Raw genomic sequence first — 18670 nt, forward strand, 5'->3', positions numbered from 1 at the left:
GCGGTAACACAGGCCACCAGTGTGAGCTCAAAACCAAGGCGCTCGACCAACATTTGCGTTTTAGCCGAGAGCCTTAAATCTTGGTAACGCTGAACCTCTCAAGGCCAGATAAGGTCACTGCACCGATGTGATCCCGCGAGCTCTTTTGCTATCGCAAATTATCAAGGTATAAGTTGGTTGAGTGAGTGGGTCTGCGAGGTAGGGCACTTCAGACTCCGGCATGGGTGCGGACTTGAATTCCTTGCAAACAAGAAAAATCAGAGTCAGTCAGTCAGGAAAGAAACTTCAAAACCACGTATTGTGACCAAAGTTTCATGGAATAGAAGCTATTCAGCTTAGGTAGCATGGTTCGTCATGTAATCAAAGATGGAAACAGCGGTTATGATTTTAGGTAGACGTATGGCAAGCAAGGAGGTGGTGGTTATAAGAAATGTGCGCCGGTAGGTTTATTTAAGTCGATAAAACGTCAGACGTCTATTTTGCATGTTTACTATTGCGGAGTTTAACATATTACACGGAAGAGCATTGAGGTCAACAATATGGGCGATCCACCAATAGGGTTACTCTTCTTCGTTAACCAGCCACTTTGCATTCTCGTCTTTGTGGGCTGCTTTGAATCATCTACGATCTAAATTCAGCGTGCTGTAGGTATACGGCTACGTACTTCGCCCTTCCATTTTCCTTTATCCATAGATACGACAGCAGCACACCAAACAACCTCGTTTTCATTTGACATCGTGCAACGCAGAGAGCCACAGGAATACGAGAGCCTGGAGCTACCTGTGGCGACTGTTTTTGTTGTTGAAGTCTCGTCCAATGCCCACCTTATCAAAATTATTTCAGTGTGCCATGGCTGTGGATGCAAAGCCAAAAACATGCAAATGACACCAACGTGATGACATTTTTAGGTGGCGCCGCGCTATGCAAAAGCCACAGGTGGAGGCAGACTTTGCAGCCGCAGCGAATAGGGCCAACCTAAGATTATTAACATGGCCTAGCGTGACATAAGCAACCGCGACAATGATGCGTCATGCCCTGAAGCGCTCACTATACTTCACAAGAAGACACGAGACTGGATCCCAAGAAAAGCTTTCAGATCCCAATAGATCCTTCGGCGAATTAACCAAAGCGCTCCTGATCACAAAGAATCCATAAAAACTTAAGGAAAATAGGCTTGATCTGAAAAGATTTGTCAACAAAATTCCAGATATTTTGCCATATCTTGAAAGAACGATGCATTATTTTAAAGATGAAGGAAATTTAGGAAGCAAGTAAAACTTTGAAGTGGATTCTGAACCTTAGAAGGTTCACAGACAGAATTGAAGATGGACTTCAAATTCTGAAGTATTCAAGATCCAGGATTCAGCACCCGGTTTCAGTATACATATGTGCAGATAACAGCATAGCAGGAGCTTCTTTGCCCGCTACATTTGATCACTCCACTTATGCTAACTTTTGCAGTTTATTGGTTGAACATGCATGACTTCTATGTGACATCAAATTTGGGAATTTTCCTTGCATGTATTTTAAGACATGACATACATGTCTTGGATACAAAGACATGAATGAATTGAAAGAACGCAATTAAATAACACTGCATCTGGAGCAACACCATTATCGCTACGGGAAAGATCATAGTGTTCGTTTTTGACACAAGGCTGGTGAGAGTAAAATGTAAAATTTGGCAGATCAATTAGTACAGTGTATACGAAAAGATCCCCAGTTAAGAGCATTGAGTGATGATTGGGCATTTCTCCTCTGGTGATCCAACAATAATTGTTGGTAGACACCTGAGGACGCACAATGGCGTAACCAGGATTTCGCCCGGGACGGGCACAATTCGGGTCATGGGGACCCTCTTTGTCGTTATAGCAGCCCACATTTTGGATTCAAAAGATCATTTTCGGCTCGAGATTCTGATGCGATGCCTATGAGAACATCAGTAACAGAGCCGGGGCACAAATTTTCGGCATCCACCATCATCAGGTGGGTAGAGAAGAGAAAGAGAGAAGAGGAAAAAGAAGACATAAAAGAAGGCGAAAGGCATAACACCTATCCCTCTCCGACTATTACCGGCAATGAACTAATGGTTCAAAACTCCCCACTGGCTTGACGCTGGCCACCTGTGGTGACATGGTGGTTGAATGGAGTACCGATAGATGGCTCGCAGTTGAATGGTGCCAGACAGTGTGAGTCAGCTGGCAATGACGACGGTAATCTTCGAACAGTTGCTTTTTATAGGGGAAAATTCCGACATTTTCCTGTCTGTTCCGTCCTTGCATCTGCGTAGAATGAAGGATGTGCACATGGTTGGCGGGCGGAGCGATTGGGTGACTGACTGACGCATGGTTAGCGAACGGTGCGTGCTTGTGCTGGTAGTCTGGTTCTTGGCATCACTCAGATGTTCAGTGAAACGAAAGCGCAAGCTGCATTTGCCTCGCCAATGTAATGTAAGTTTGGTGAAAAAGGTCGCATAAGGTCTATGGCAAGATATTTTTTGTCGCGCATCGGTCTTTCAGTCCGTGATTGCAACAGGTGGCACATGCTCAATACCCGGCGGGATAGCGAGGCCGTTTTAGCGTAGAACGAACCAGATCATTTCCATGCTGTCTCCGTTGGTTCACGTGGACTGAACCCGCGACCCGAATGAGCGCACAGCGTCTTGCACCTGTTTCACCAGATGGTCGTCAGTACCGGGACTTATCAGGCATATGGTGATCCGGCCTTTACGTGACAGCTGCTGCGTCTCATTGCTGTTTTTGGGAACACAAAAAGCGGGGTAATCACCAATTAGCGATTACCTCACCTTTCTTTTGATTTCGATCCGGTCAATCGTGTGATCTGGCTAGTTGTAAAGTTTGGCTCGGCCTTATCACGTTTCGAAGGAAATTTCAGATCCGATCCAATCAAATTCGCGGAAAAATCAGCAAGACACCGAGTTCCACCATATGACGTGTCACGTTCTAGTGCCTGCACTGGACAACTTCCCTGCTGCTCAAACCAGACTGCTAATCGATGATTTAACGCCAGAGATTGGTGTTAGTGTGCTCAAATACTGGAAGCACGCATGGTAAAATGCTACCCTACTGTTGTTTTTGGAATTTTTGAGCTTTCAGGTTTGTGCTGGCTTTAAGGTGTTTATTGCCGTAAAAAACAAAGCGAGCAGGAATTTCTTGCCTTAGAAGCAAAATGACATATTTAGAAGCATCCTAATGTGCAATGGAATAAAATATAGATGGACAAAAAAGGGAACACGGACCCATCCATAAGCCACATTCATAACCGACTGACATCAGCCTCAGTAAACGACGACAGGCCTCACGTGTGCTTCCCAAAATGTCGGGAGGCTCCGTCATAGCCAATCTGGTTATGGGAGGCACGTCTTATTGCTGGGTCGATGTACGTAGAAGCCAGGGACAGCATCCGGTCCAGGTTGCTATTTCTGAGGCTGTGGCCAAGGCCAAGAATAGGACGTCCTGGATTTGAAGGCCACACTGCAAGCCCGCGGGACCCCGGGTAAGAGTGTACTTGGGCCGGCGCTTTGAGAGTAAGACTAGCCGCATGGGACCGAAACACACCGTTAATCCTGGTTTAAAGGCGGCCGAAACTTCCATTGCTGACATTCTGGAAACTGCTTAATTGTGTTGTTTTCTACCGCCGAGTTGATGAAATCATCTGCAATCACCGTCAAAAGCCATTTGAGCCCCTTGGCGTTAAGTTGCATGTGTCTGAGGCTGGGACTTTTTTGTTGTCACTTGACGGCGCTATTCTGGCACATATTGACAGGATGTTTGTCGTGTTATCATGAATATGATACGTTTCAAGGCCAAAATGCATTGAGCGGAGATGATCGCCAAGGCATGCTTCATCAGTTGCGGGCAGCGAGTTTGACTTAAATGGTCTTTAAAGCTAAAATAATACATCATTTTCCGACATACGCGTTGCACGTGTGATATGAGCAAAGCATGATAGTCATTGAGACCAAAAAAAAAACCTGTGCCAGTGACCACTTTCACTGCATTAGGGTGTTTGTCAGTGTATAAGGAATAACTTGCAACAATTATTATGGCAGCAGAACGAAAACCAATATGAAGGTTTTAGTGAGGCCGCGTAACGCCGGCCGGCCGGCCGGGCAGCGGGCAGTTCCGGGGCTGGCCGGCCGCGCGATCCAGTAAAGTCGTCACCGAGCTGACCGGCACCAAAAACAGTGTGTCATGCGCTGTGTGCGGAACAGCACGGGATCAGACCAATGAACTGAATGTGCTGTCAGCTTGCACGGCACGCACGAAAACGGACCAACTTGGTCTCTCAACCATGCAAGGCTGAAACCTTTTCCAGGGCTTCATTCGCGTGTCATATGGATTGCCAGTTAAGACCTAGACGTGGGCTTGAAAACGCAAAACGAAAGGAAGAGGCACGACGGCGTTTTAGGGAGAATTGAGCGTGGTGGTTGATCAGCCGAGATCGTGGGGAAGCGAGACATCAAACGATGGCAACACGACACGTTGTGCGCTCAGGGATGGCAGAAAACTCAGTGAAGTTTTAGACGTGGCTCCCAGGCGTCTTCAAAAGCTGGTCGAAACACTGTCTGCTCTGTTTTTATTTTCACCTATCGACATTCAGAGCTACGCACGCTTATGGAGCAGACGTGACGGAGTTGTTGTCACTGTCCATTGGCATGTACAGCCAGGAAGTGCAGGAAGCTAGAAACAAAACAAGCCGGTTCCAGTTCCAAAATCGGTGAACCAGTTTGATTTTCTGTCGGTGACCAGCAATCCATTCACCGTCGTCCTCACCGAACTCGACATCGATAGACCCAGGCGCCGACGATGGCAATCGCAGGTCAGATCCATCCCAGTGAGCATAAGTGCATTCATTAAGGACGTCGAAAGGTGAGATAGCGATGCAGATGAAAATTATGGGAGTGTATTGACACAGCCGGGAAGTTCGAGTTGGCCCAGTCGACCCCCTCTGAAATGGATTGCTATGTCTTACAGTCTGACACCTGAAGCTGGTGGAGGTTTTTGCTTGCTTTTGTTTTTTTTTATTTTTGCATGTTTTGTGCCTTAAGTCGAACTCATTACTGCGACTAAAATTACACAGGTCTCGCTCGTTCAATCTGCTCTGTGGTCCGTTACCTGGGAAATAAGTTCAATGTGTCGCGTACATGAGACCGAGATAGACGAACCTCACGCCAGCGGATCATGACACTGACCGTAGCACAATTAGACGTGCACTTCCATGTGAGTGCTGACAATCATATGATTTGTGTTTTGGCTTTACTGTTTGGTGCTTGTTTCTGTAATGCATCGGCTTCCACGATGTAAAGGAGCAGGCCTCAATGGCACCACAAAGGGCCAAGAGCACCGAGAACAGTGTATGTCGAGCTTACTTTCTTGTGTCAATTATCTTTTTGACCGGATATGGCTATACGCATACGCATCTCCACCGGTCATTCTGCTTTTGCATGATCATTGGATAGGAAAAGGGCGTATGTGCCATGGCTTAAGTAATTGTCCAAGAGGCAACATTGTCTACGCTCTCATTGCATCGTTCCAAAAGTTACTTTGATATGATTTAAAGACGCATCTAACGTTGTCGTAGAACTAGCAAGTACATGCCTGGCTTTTGTATGAACCCAAATGATGTTTCTGTATTGATTATTGGACTAGTGTTTCGGTCACTTCTGAACCCGAATATCAACACAGTGTGCGACGCTCTGATCTTCGCCTGCACCTCATGCATACCTGAGCAACCCAATAATCTAGCATAGCGTGCAGTTCGCAAAAGTCCGACAGTCTAAAGACAATCGGTTTGGCACACATCTAGCTTAGCGATGCCTCTCGACGCCAAGGCGACCACATCGCGCCCAAAGATGGAAGAGAGGGCAAATCTGCCGTTTTGCAGGGAAAGGCTCTATCATGCACGGTCATCCTGATCTATAAGGCAAGTAAAAAAAAACACTCGTAGTACTTTTCACTTAACAGTTAAGTTTCTCTAAAACTACGTAGTTTTGTCTCAGGTTTTTTTCGGAATCTTCGATAAATTATAACATTTGAAGCATGGCCTTCTTCAGCATTATCAGTTTGCTAGTTGGTTCCCTCAGTTCGTCGCGTTTGCGTTCCTGCAACGCCACTTGCTGCGACACCGTCCCGAATAACATATCCAAGATGTAACAAGCTTGACGAGCATTTGGGTGGACAATTTGACCTCCTTCCCTCCAAAGGTTTTCCCAGAATGATTTCGAACGGTGGGGCGTAGTCACGCTAAACTTTGCACAGATGTATAAAATTGAGAAGCAAACCTTCTGGTGCAAATATTGGATGTACCTTGTAAGGTTACTGACCTATGACAGACCAAAGGCAGGTCATGGCTGTCAACGAATGACATTTCTAGGGAATCGTTCAATGTGATGCAGCAATTGAGTGTTGGACGAAGCCATGCGTATCTGAGTTAGTGTCTTAGACAATAAATCAATTGTGTATATAACTGCAGCAAGTTCCACTAACTTAGGTTCAGGTATGAAAGCCAGGACAACAAAAAACTAACCTACTCTTTTACTTAAGAGCTTGGTTTGTGAGCATTTCTTGGTGCTCATTTTGCATTTTTATGACAGGGACCGCAGCACACATTCTGCATGAAATTTTTAAAGGCACGAGTAGCTCACTGACCTAGAACGACCCAGTTCAATGTTTGTTTTTAGGAACATGTCACCCAGCGTAATCCCTCACGCTTGTTTGAATGACAAAATTGGAGCAATCTCGGAGGTATGTAGTCACCGCGACCTTATAAAGGTCAGATAAAGTCAACGACCTTAATTGAACAACACTGACCTTTTGCTTAGACCAGGTGCGTAGCTTCACAGCGGTCGCATGAGGGGTCTGGGGGTAATCAAGACACCAGTCTCGAGCTTAATCTTGTTTGACCTTATTCGACCCTAATGTCATCACATATGAACAGCAAAATCTGGCAGAAATGAGCATTGAATTCACATGTAGACCAATCCCCCCTGCAAATTTGGTGTCTCTGGCTACTCTGCCGGCTACGGAGCTTAATAGAACCAATAAAGGGAAGCGACCTTGTTGTTGACGGGGGTTGTGCTATTCAATGCGTTGTGACCTGCGTTGCAGCAGCTTCCAATGCTGCCTTTCAGACGTGCACTGGAGCACCTTCTACTGCGCGTGGCGTCGATCTCGTGATGGGCGCTAAATCTTCCCTTACTCATGCTATTACCAACGCGTATGCTTGTTTTTGGGGTGTACGTGTGACCATCTCTTTTTTGTCGACCTCTAACATGCAGTTTTTCATCTCTATCATGATGAACGGCACTACAGCCGCGAGTTACTTGTAAATTGCCCAATTACACGTCTGTGTCGATGTCCATGGCTAGGATATCACCGTACTCGGTATCCTCGGATCCATTCCTGTCCCGCTGTATCCTTCAATGCTGGCAACGCTTGGCGATCTTAATTTTCCATTAGTTTAATCATACAGCTACGTTTGCTGCCGACATCATCCCACTACGGACCAGCGCCGAGGCCGGGCCAGTCCTGCCACGGTCGCAAAAATATATTGTGCAGAGTAGGGGAGGAGCATACAGGGTAATGTTATCAAACACCCAACCTGACTGCCTTTTGGAATGGAGTGAGACAGTGTTTTTCCTTGGTACATTGGTAAATAATACATTTTTAGGTCTGCCACACCGCGCTAATGTTGATTCCCGTCAGGCGAGAGCAGCTCTTCTTTGATGGGTCTGAAAAAACTGTCTTCGATACTAGCACCACCTATTTTACACAGTGGCGCCATCGAGCAGCAAGGCTCTTGTCACTTTCCATACTACCGGCACCTGGTAGCGTTGATGTTTCTAGCTTCATTTTAAGTAAACGTAAGTTAAGTGTGAGACATATATCAAGATGAACGTCAGCAAAACATTTCCAAGCAGTTATTGAATTAACTTTTTATAAAAAAGTTATTTTTTGGTAGAGAGCTTACATGAGCAAATATCAGAATGCTACAGCAGTAATCGCTAAGCTTAATTTGAATCTGTTAACGCATCGTTGTGATGGTGGTTTGCAGTTCATATGCTTCCTGTGTGGGCTATAAAGGGTTATAAGGTAAGTTTTGCGGGAATTAAAACTGCATCAAGCTAGGAATATAGTTTGACCTGCCTGTTTTTCGAGGGTCGCAAACACAGGACCTGCACGCAGCCACGCGAATGCCGTCGAAGATCACGCGGTTATCATCGCTGAGCCGGCAGCCGCTACATGACCCACTTCACGCCCGAGTGCGGCCGCGCCGTGGACATGCTAAACGAGCTACATCTCATGAGCCTGTAGTTCGCCGGTCACGTCGATATACTCGGCTCCGACGGCACGAGCGTCAACACTGAGGCGACAGACGGCGGGTGCCGGCTGTTTGAGCTGGTCACTGAGTCCCCGTGCAATGCTTCATCTGATAGCTGCACGGCGACGAGCTGTACCTTCGCCCCCTGCTGCTGACCTTGGACGGCACGACCACGGGACCGAAATATTGTCCTGGACCCATCGGCAACACCTGCGCCTGAGAGCTCTGGAAGGGGGACACTGTGGCACTCGAGTCTAGAGGGACAGGAGGAAGAGGGACACTGTGGCACTCGAGCCTAGAGCGACAGGAGGAAGAGGGACACTATGACGGGGCTCGTGCCAAACCTGCCAGCTGCCTTAACCCAGCAGCTGAGTACTGACCAGCAGCTGCTGTGCCTGCTGGCTTCACGCGTTCGAAGAGGCTCTGTCCGAACCGCGACAGCCCGGCGGTGAGCCTCACCACTGGACCATGCTAGGTAGATATCAAAACACTGTCTTCGAATACACAGCAGTGAACGTTAAAACTTGATCAGGCATCATTTGGTATTGCATGTACTCATTGTTGAGCGTTTTCTCATTATCATGTGTTTCGCTATTGTATGGCGATTCATTTGCTGGTTGATTCATGCCTATGAGAATATTTGGCTGATATGTGTTGCCGTTTCGCTTAAGGACTCTGAATATCAGCATAATTACGTGCACCGAAGGGATGCAGTAACTTTCGTATAATCTTGTGTTTAGCTTGTAACGAATCGATTTACCCTTTTCTCTATGTTCTCAGATGGTTGACTCTGGGCGCCCGCCTGCTCCGAGCTCATAGCCACAGCAGCACTCTAGGGACCTCGTCCAGACCGTGGCTGGCCACTATGTGCCGGTTTGGCTCGCCATCCGATAGAACAACAACTTTGAATATGGTTCACGCAACTTGTCTCGGAGCATCGCGCTGCTCCGAGGGCTACCGCAGCGCACGCAGACCACGTGCGCTGCGGCAGCTCTAGCCAGTCATCCAGCGCGACGGGTACTGGGCCCATCCGGAGCAGCTGTTGCTGGCCATGGGGGCGGGCAGGGACCGTGTGGTCCGAGAACAGGTAGCTCCGATCTTCAGCGCCGTGCACCGTACGTGAGCAGCAAACCGCGGGGCCCTGGATTCCCGCTGTCCCAGCAATGAACTTCGAGGCCGTGAACTACACCCAGCTGATCTTATGGCGCGGACCAGTCACACAGCCCCCACTCCTGCGCGACCTCAGCGACGGCAGGCTGCGCGATATAGTGCTCCACTCTCTCGGCTCTCCGCTCCTCTCCGTTGGCCATCTTGCCCTATCCGATTCACTCCCAGGCGGTGGAGAGGGCCGTGTGCACCATCGTCGAGATGTGTTGGGGCGGAGATGGGAGACGAGGCGTGCCACGACCTCGTCATGGCCAAGCTCAGGCAACCGTCAACTCAACTCAGCAACCGTCAAGCTCAACAACCGTCAAGCTCAGCAACTGTCAAGTTCAACAGCCGTCAACCTCAACAATGGTCAAGCTAGACAGCCGTCAAGCTCAACAACTGTCTCTATCGTTAACTGTAAGAAAGATCTTCTCTGAATGTTAGCTGGCAATTGTCAACTAATGGCATCCTCAAAAGCGTCAGACTCCCATTTCGGCTTCAAACTATTCTACGACCGCTCGTATCTACATCCCTTAATGTCGGTGTTGGTCAATATGCAAATTGGAAATGCATGCATGATTAGAAGATACATTGCTTTTCCTTCTCAGCAATTTCGGGATTCTTCGGCTTCCATCACAGCCCCTTTAAATGCTTCCGCCGCAGGTGGTCGCGATAGCACCCCATGGCACGGCAGCCGTCGTCGCCGCGTCATCACGTTCGCCCGCTGTCCGCCGCAGGTGGTCGTGACAGCAGCCCATGGCACGCCAGCCGTCGTCGCCGCGTCATCCCGTCCGCCCGCTGTCCGCCGCAGGTGGTCGTGATAGCAGCCCATGGCACGGCAGCCGTCGTCGCCGCGTCATCACGTCCGCCCGCTGTCCGCCGCAGGTGGTCGTGATAGCAGCCCATGGCACGCCAGCCGTCGTCGCCGCGTCATCACGTCCGCCCGCTGTCCGCCGCAGGTGGTCGTGACAGCAGCCCACGGCACGGCAGCCGTCGTCGCCGCGTCATCACGTCCGCCCGCTGTCCGCCGCAGGTGGTCGTAACAGCAGCCCACGGCACGGCAGCCGTCGTCGCCGCGTCATCCCGTCCGCCCGCTGTCCGGTTGCAGGATGGTCGTTCCAGAGAGTGGAGACCGGAGAGCGCGCCGCTGAACCAGCACTAGGCGCTCCTACAGGCAGCCTGCACTGAATCTCTGCCTTCTGGTTCAGCAGCACAGCGGCAGGAAAGTTGGAGACGCGCAGCCTGCAGAATGGGGACCGCATCGCCGCGCACCAACTAGTCTGGCAGCGGCTAGTGCAGCAGTACTCGGGCGCGCGCCGCGCAGCAAAGTGAGACCAGCGCCGCGCTGCCAAGAACATCTAAGGCTGGGGCGGGCTTTGGCAATTTGTAGAGCCCAAATGCGACGGTACTTCTACTACCGTGCCATCTTCGCCAGCACACGTTTGGGTTTCCGGCCTCTCGCAATTGTGCGTCGAATACACAAGCTCGGCCAGGAGCAAGGTGTGCCTAGGGTCACCCTAAGCCCCCTCTGCGCCCGTAGTACAGACTACAGGCCTTGCTTTGCGTAATGACCTGTGCACCATGTAATATATTATCAGTCATGCTACGCATGATGCTGTTTGAAACACGTGAGTCGTCTTAAAGAAGTGGAGAGTAAAATAAGTAAAAAATCAGTGCTAGTAAACACACTCGCACGTATTCATACTCAACATTAAAGAATGTTCGACATCTGTATTACACTTTGGGCTAAAACAGCCATTTGGAAGATCTTTCGGTGTAGTTCACAGCCCTGCCCTCGTCAAGACCTAAAACTGGGAGGGAGGGGGGGGGGGGCGAGGGAGGAAAGAGGGGATCTGATAAAGGTATACAGGATTATGGGGGGGATAGACAAGATAGATCTATATGAAGCACTCGAAATTAGGCCGGGACAAAGAGGAAACCAGTTTCACCTTGGAAAAGGTACTAGTAGAACTATGAAGAGGCAGATGTCATTAAGTCAAAGAGAATTAAACCATTGAAACGGGCTGACAAACGAAATTATAGTAAGTCCTACTCTAACAACATTCAAAAACCGTTTAGACAAGTTCCATTGATCTAAGAATATCTTTTATAGCTAAATGTATGCAGGTCAGGCGATAAGTTTCGAGGATGCGTACAGAACCTGAGGTAGGCCAACCTCGATGGGCTCTTGCGGTTCTTTGCTTGACAGATATCTTTATGCCTTTATGTCTTTAAAATTCCTAGTGTCTGAGCTATACGCCCCGGAAGATGTTCAGGCTATTTCAATGCTATCCAGGCATGCATGACGCCATAGCAACGCCATTTAAATCCTACCACTTACTGGACGTTTTCATCCACTATGTGAGTGGCTGTCTACACACCGCAATGCACGGAAAGCCTAGCTGTACCGGGCTGGGCAAAGGTTGTTATCTTTATTTTGGAATCATTCAAGCTTGGTACCATATGATCGGACCGTTAGAGCGCGCCAACTCAGCTTTGCTTATCAAGTATTTCATGCTGAAATAAAATGTCTAGAGAGGTATTTCGGGGGCGGTGGTTTCTCCTTGAGGAAAATCCGTTTATTTATTCGGAGGTTATTCAATTCTAGGCATATTTCCTTGCCCAGGCCCTTTGACGTTCCGGCGCTATAAAAAATATTTTGTTCGATCGTACTTTGGCTCAAACTCTGAAAACATAAAACGTGAGTTGATCAGCTTTCTATCGAAATTCTATCCATTGTTAGATCATAGGAAGATTTCACGTACGCTTTAAAGTACCTTGGGAATGACCATTACACATACAGTTGGCAATATCGTTAGCCTTTTTTCTCGTCGAATAAGCAAGAGAAAGGAGAGATGCATGCCTTAATATTTCGGTTAAGTGCGTTGGTCAAAACGATAATGAGCAGCAAATTAAAACTTGACCTCCGATCCCATTCTTTTTTAAAGTATCGAACCACAATTTTGACAGGTCACCAACATTCAGAGGATTTAACAAGGAGCTATTGCCAAGCATTATTACGGTGCAATGAACACCTGAAAAAGGCTTACAAATCTGAAAAATACGTGCACATGCGAACGAAATCAAGTAAACAAGCTTCATAAATCACCCATCACACACATGCCAGCAAATTCTAGTAAACAGACATCACGCATAACGCATCACTTATACATGCAAACGACGTCAAGTAAACAAGCATCACGCATCACGCAGCAGGCATCACTCATACACGTAAACGATTCTAGACTACAACACGTCACGCATTAGGGCAATATCCCAGTGTCTTGATGTCGCCACAACGTGTCTGGCTCCGTCGCAGCCCAGGCTAATGCTGCAGCCGGTGAGGTGCGACAGTACGGACGACGCCTCCGTGGACATGGCGGTGGCCTACAGCATTTCTGGTTATTCGTCGAGGAAGAAGGCTAACAGTGCTGTCCGATGAGTGTTTCCTTCGATCCCTCCTTAGAGGGTTTCTTCTTCAAGCATAAACAGGGATAGATTGTCTTCTTCAAAGAGAGACGATCTACTTGATGTAAATTCCCCGTTGTAGACAGCTTTTGTTGTGCTTCTTGTGGGGCATCTTTCATATATGTCACGCTTCGGAACTTGCGCATTCGTGTTCAGTAGCATTCAATTACATCTATCCGGACGGGGCAATTTTTTCTTGCAAAAGCTGACCGAAGTCGATGCGATGGTATTCATTTACATGTGATACACCAATTTCGACTTCCAATTTTGGCATCTTAAATTGGGCATATTACACGCTTTGTGTGGGTATCATAAAGTATTAATGCTTTCTGTAAAAAAACATGCAGCGCAAAATAATTCCTGAAATTAGTTTCCTGAAAAACAACCGCTGCTTCGAAACATGAGAAGCTAAGAGCACGTTTTTGGTGCCACAACACGTGTAATGGATTTCCATAAGCTACTGAACATTTGGGCAGCTCTGTGCAGCATAACTGGAAACGGATCTTAAAAGTATGAGGGGGACGGTCGCATCGACACCCTATTAGAGTGATGAAAAACCATCATAGTGTACACTGCGCGTATGTGTTTTGTCCGACGACGCAGCCGTTGTTAGTTTTGAAATGTGCAGCGAACATATGTATATATATATATATATATATATATATATATACGCATATACATATGTCATAATCTTCAAATGGAACAGAGCTGATACTGTTCTAGGCCGATGCAACACACCAAGAATGTGATTAGACGAAACGGCATCATTCTATCATAGATTTGACAGTGTTTTCAATTTCTCAAGTTGAATAGGGCCATCTCATCTACTATTTAACGGAAAAGGCGCCATGAGGTAGAATGCTCAGAATTCTTTTCAAGTTTCAGTGAATTAAACATGCCGACATGCTAAAATAAATACATTTTGGCATATTTTGGGCACAAATTTTCCACTTTTAATTACGACAAGAAAGAGTTCTTTGAGCTGCATCAAAAAACATAGATAACTTTGTTTCTGAAAAATGGCGCTTGGACCTGTTTGCCCCTCGATGACACATGTTATTTGTGGGAGGCGCTTGGACCTGTTTGCCCTTCGATGACACATGTTATTTGTGGGAGGCACTTGGACCTGTTTGCCCCTCGATGACACATGTTATTTGTGGGAGGCACTGGGACCTGTTTGCCCTTCGATGACACATGTTATTTGTAGGAGGCACTTGGACCTGTTTGCCCTTCGATGACACATGTTATTTGTGGGAGGCACTTGGACCTGTTTGCCCTTGGATGACACGTGTTATTTGCGGGAGTGTTTGTTATGACGCTTACGCTACGTACTATTTGAATTTGCCTTCTGCTTTTTGAAGTCGTCAGCGCACATGGGCTATTGTTTGCTATTTGAGTACATCTAGTCTTGGGCTTTGATTTTCTAGTCTTGATGTGTTGGATTTCTAGTATTGGGTTTTTGCCTTTTCAACGTTTTCAATTTGAAAGAATATAATACTAGCACATGGTTCTACCATTTCCCACTTAGGTTTTTTCTCCGCCGACATGGATGAATGAAATATTGACCACGTGGAAGGTCCATCTAGATGTACGTAAACCTAAGCATTTTATGACTTAAATTTGCTGTTGAACTTTTCCAAAAAAATGCGTTTAGTCTGCATGTTTCCATTAAGGGGATTGTGCTCACCAAACTTTCTAAGCATATATCTCTTGCAGCGAAGAATCACGATTCGATTTAACATGTTTTTCAACAAATATCGAATAACTGAAGTAATACCATCTTTTAACAGCGCTCTCGGCGGGAACACTGTGCGCTAAAACACTGCCAACAAGGGCACTGCGAACTAAACAGCTGCCAGAAAGAGAACGACACTCGTACATCCTGCTTCGCCTCAGGTTGGACTCCCGTAAGAGCCGGACTGAGGGCTAAGGCTCTGCAGAATGATCACAGCAAAAAAAGATTTCAAAAAATGTACCAGAAGAACCAGGACAGTACTGTCCTGACCACAGTTAAATACTACTTACCACAAGTTAATCCACAGCGATTGGTCGGTAAGCCCAGTAAGCATTGGTGCACGGCGCCTGGGGCGTGCTGCCCCGCGCCTGTACTTACGGCGAGCTGTTAGCGTGCTGTGTTCGGCTGTCATCTGTCCGCAGGCCGAGCGGTGTCTGCCAGGAGCGGCACATCGCCTTCCGGAACTCGCGCCGAAACTTGCCTGCAACGAGCACCGCCATTAGTCGACGGAAAGCGCAGGTGCATGCCACGGAAACAGTCACGAAACGTCCGGCGAGCTGCGAAGTGAGCCCGACTTAGCACGGTCAGCTGCGAAGTAAGCCCGACTCAGCACGGTCATGGTGAAAACCAGCTGGTAAACTGGAGACACGGCGCAATGCTGTGTAATGTGGAAGCCCACGTCATTGGCCAGTCTTCTGCATATGGTGGCGGCTAAAAACAAACTTTTATACCTGAACCTAGGTCAATGGAATTCGCTCATTGAAGTGTTGTGTTGCCTAAAAAAGAATCTCAGCGATGTATGGCTTCGTCTGACACTCCGTCGTTGCATCAGAATGGGCGGTTCCCTAGAAATTGACTTCGCTGAATCCATGGCCTGATTTTGACCTTTTTTAGGTCAGCGATCTTCCAAGGTACATTAAAATTTTGACCCCAAATGATCCGCTATTTAATTTTCTACAGCTATGCAAAATTTGGCGCGGCTTCACCGTGCCGTTTGGAAACCATTCCGGAAAAACCTTGGGGGTCAATTTGACCCCGCCCGAGCGTGTGTTAAGGGTAATGTCAGATCAGTTCAACGCCAGCACAGCACATGGGATGTTATTTTTTCGCTCCTTCGGTTCTTAAGGCTTATAGAAGTTGTCATTTTGCAAATATTGGAGTCGTTCTATCGATTGTATATCTTATAATACACAATATTACATGATAAATGTATATATGTATGTGCGTATGTGTATGAGGATGTATATTTTATATCGTTTTACCGATTGCAATTAGTCTTTTTCAATAGAGTGGCAACTATCCTTTTATTTGAAGATCATGACTTGAAGTCATTTGGCTCCTGTTGTTGACTTGGCATGCTCCCTTTTAACGGGCTTGCCGTTACCAGAATATCGCCATCAATCGATAACTTACATATACACCAATAAAAAGCCTAAGAAATATCGGAATTGAGTAGAGGTTGGGGATGAGCATGCAAATCTTCACCGCTAATGCAATATCAAAAAGCTTGTTCGGAAAGTTTTGATCCGATCGCCTCACACCTACCGAAAATTGTGTGCACCGACATTGACCAAAACTTCTAAACTCGGGGAAGAATGCTTTCACCTATACGGCCGCGGATCAAAGGCTAAGCAGCCGGCGCTCGCCGGCATACAGATGCCAAGCTGGACAGCTCGATACGAATAGGAGAACAAATTGCAGGTCTAGCTGGAAAGAGGGAAACCTTTGAGCTTAACAGGCTGTTTTAAGATGAGATAATGGGAAAAATGTACATTGTGCGGGCAAAGTCATGGGGCAATTTTTTATCCTTTGAAAATCGAGCTGATATGTATCCCTTCTGCCAACCTTTTCATCACGTCTTTGGCTTCTGCATAGGCATTAAGTGTGAAACAGGCAACGGTCGTATACTATCCGACGCTCACGGCGGCTGGCAAAATCATGTCAGATTGCTGAGGGTTCATGGGGTCCACTAGATGGTCTGACTGGGTGGCGCTCATCAGGTCAGCAACGCTGCAATACCGGCAATGTCGCAAGCACGAACATGCAATTTGCATTTGACATTAATTTGGTAGCCACGACGTCTCAGTCTAATATTTGAACCCGGTGTGCGGGGTTAAGATATTCTCGAAGCTGTCGGGGGATCACGCCTCGGAGCACAGCAACATGAGCGCAGGAGCTCCCAGCACGTGTCCCGGACCCGGCTGCCTCCTCTGCCTGCTTAGCAGAGCCATCTTGCCTCGCATAGGGCGCTGTTTGCGCTTCCGCTCCGAGCGATGACGACTTATTTCTCCCGGTGCCCACTGATAGCTGGTCTCTCTCAGATGCAGGTTACGCAGTGGAGATACAACCAACGAAGTGTGGGATGAAGTTACACACACACACGGGTATTTCGTAGGTCTTTAAAATGGCTCCATTAACTTGCGCCTTATGTGCTTGATGTGTTTCTGCCTGCGCTGGTGCAGCCACCTTGCAACGCATTACGGTAAACAAATTAGCAGGGTTGTCTGCCTCTTCCCCGGCTACGCTTATCAAAATTATGCAATTTCCTTCATTTATCACCCAAAATGCAGGATAACAACGTAATGTGGCCTGACCCCACACAAACACAGAAATGTCCAGGTCCTCTGGGACTGTTCTGTTGCACTCTTGTACGAAATGCTGAGTAGTTCGCGATATTCAATTTCAAATGACTTGGGGCCGTTGCGAATAAATTGTACTCGAGTGGTGGGGCGGCCGAATCCGCTTAAAACACTCCGCATGTTGCTTAGGACCAGAATGCCTGCGCACACCCGGCGCCAAATTTCCGCTGAACAATGGGCCTCCTGAGCCGTCTCGCTCCTGAGCCGTCTCGCTCCTCTCGCTCCTGAACCGTCTCGCTCTTCTCGCTCCTGAGCCGTCTCCCTCCTCTCGCTCCTGAGCCATCTCGCTCCTCTCGTTCCTGAGCCGTCTCGCTCCTCTCGTTCCTGAGCCGCCTCGCTCCTCTCGTTCCTGAGTCGTCTCGCTCCTCTCGCTCCTGAGCCGCCTCCCTCCCCTGGCCGCATGAGGACGACATCCCGGCCGCTGGTGCGCCGGCTCAGTGAGCGCATGCCCACATTACGTCTGTTTTGGAGACCAAACCTTCCTCCGTGACGTCAGCTCGCTTACGCCAACCGGTGAACGGTTCGGCGGCCTCTCCTCCGTCAAAAATGCCGCGCCCGGGTCACTGGCAGTTTGGGTGTGGTGGTCAGAAATGGCGCAACTATGCTGTGATTTCAGGAGATGTCCTCAGCTTTTAACTAGCAGAGTTGAGCAAAAACACAGGGTAAACACGGATGTAATGTAAGGCACGGCTGATCTGCTCAGGATGGGACAATTCTGTCGAGAAATGCAGGGTAATGTGTTCATGTGCAATGCATGGTATTTTCAACCGCCGTGATTTGATTGGCGCGATGCGCGGCGTATGCATTTAGCCAGTAGCGCATTGATGAAATATGTGTGTCACTAAACTAGGTGATATGTTGCTGACGCATGCCTGCTTTATGATCACAACCTTGCACGAAATGAGTATCCAAGTATGCACTGCTTAAAAAAAACAAAATACCCTTCAGAGTGAGAGTCACTATGCTAAACGCCATAGGAGACAAATTAAACCCATAGTCCAACATTTCGCTGGATTCACGTGAGAATGATTTACAATTTTCATATTTCTTGTCCCTAAATAGAGGGTTTTAAATTTTAGCACCAATTATCGCGCAAACGTTTTGGTGAAGTTGGTCTACTAGGGATATCACATAGCACACATGTTGGGAAAAGCCAATGCATATGAATCAATACTTTAATAGTGGTGAGGATGGAGTACAACGAGATTTCACCCACCAAAGCGGTTACTAATAACCAAAGTTATGAACCAGTCAGAAGAATTTCAAGAAAAGGGATGTGACCGACAAGACAGAATCCGTCTGATCTAATTTTGCTTGAAAAGTACAAAAAGCTTCT

The 18670-nt window shown here is 47.6% G+C and overlaps 1 protein-coding gene across 1 annotated transcript in view; it reads right to left on the minus strand.

Annotated features, from left to right (window-relative positions):
- LOC119105469 (orexin receptor type 2) overlaps positions 1-18670 on the minus strand; it is a 152693-nt gene that overhangs the window by 13219 nt on the left and 120804 nt on the right. The window contains exon 6 of the mRNA XM_037228934.1: positions 15074-15176. Coding sequence (XP_037084829.1) covers positions 15074-15176 — 103 coding nt within the window. The remainder of the gene's footprint in view (positions 1-15073; positions 15177-18670) is intronic.

This window comes from Pollicipes pollicipes, unplaced genomic scaffold (genome assembly GCF_011947565.3).
Source record: "Pollicipes pollicipes isolate AB1234 unplaced genomic scaffold, Ppol_2.1 Scaffold_6138;HRSCAF=7277_pilon_pilon_pilon, whole genome shotgun sequence".
NCBI classification, from domain to species: domain Eukaryota; kingdom Metazoa; phylum Arthropoda; class Thecostraca; order Pollicipedomorpha; family Pollicipedidae; genus Pollicipes; species Pollicipes pollicipes.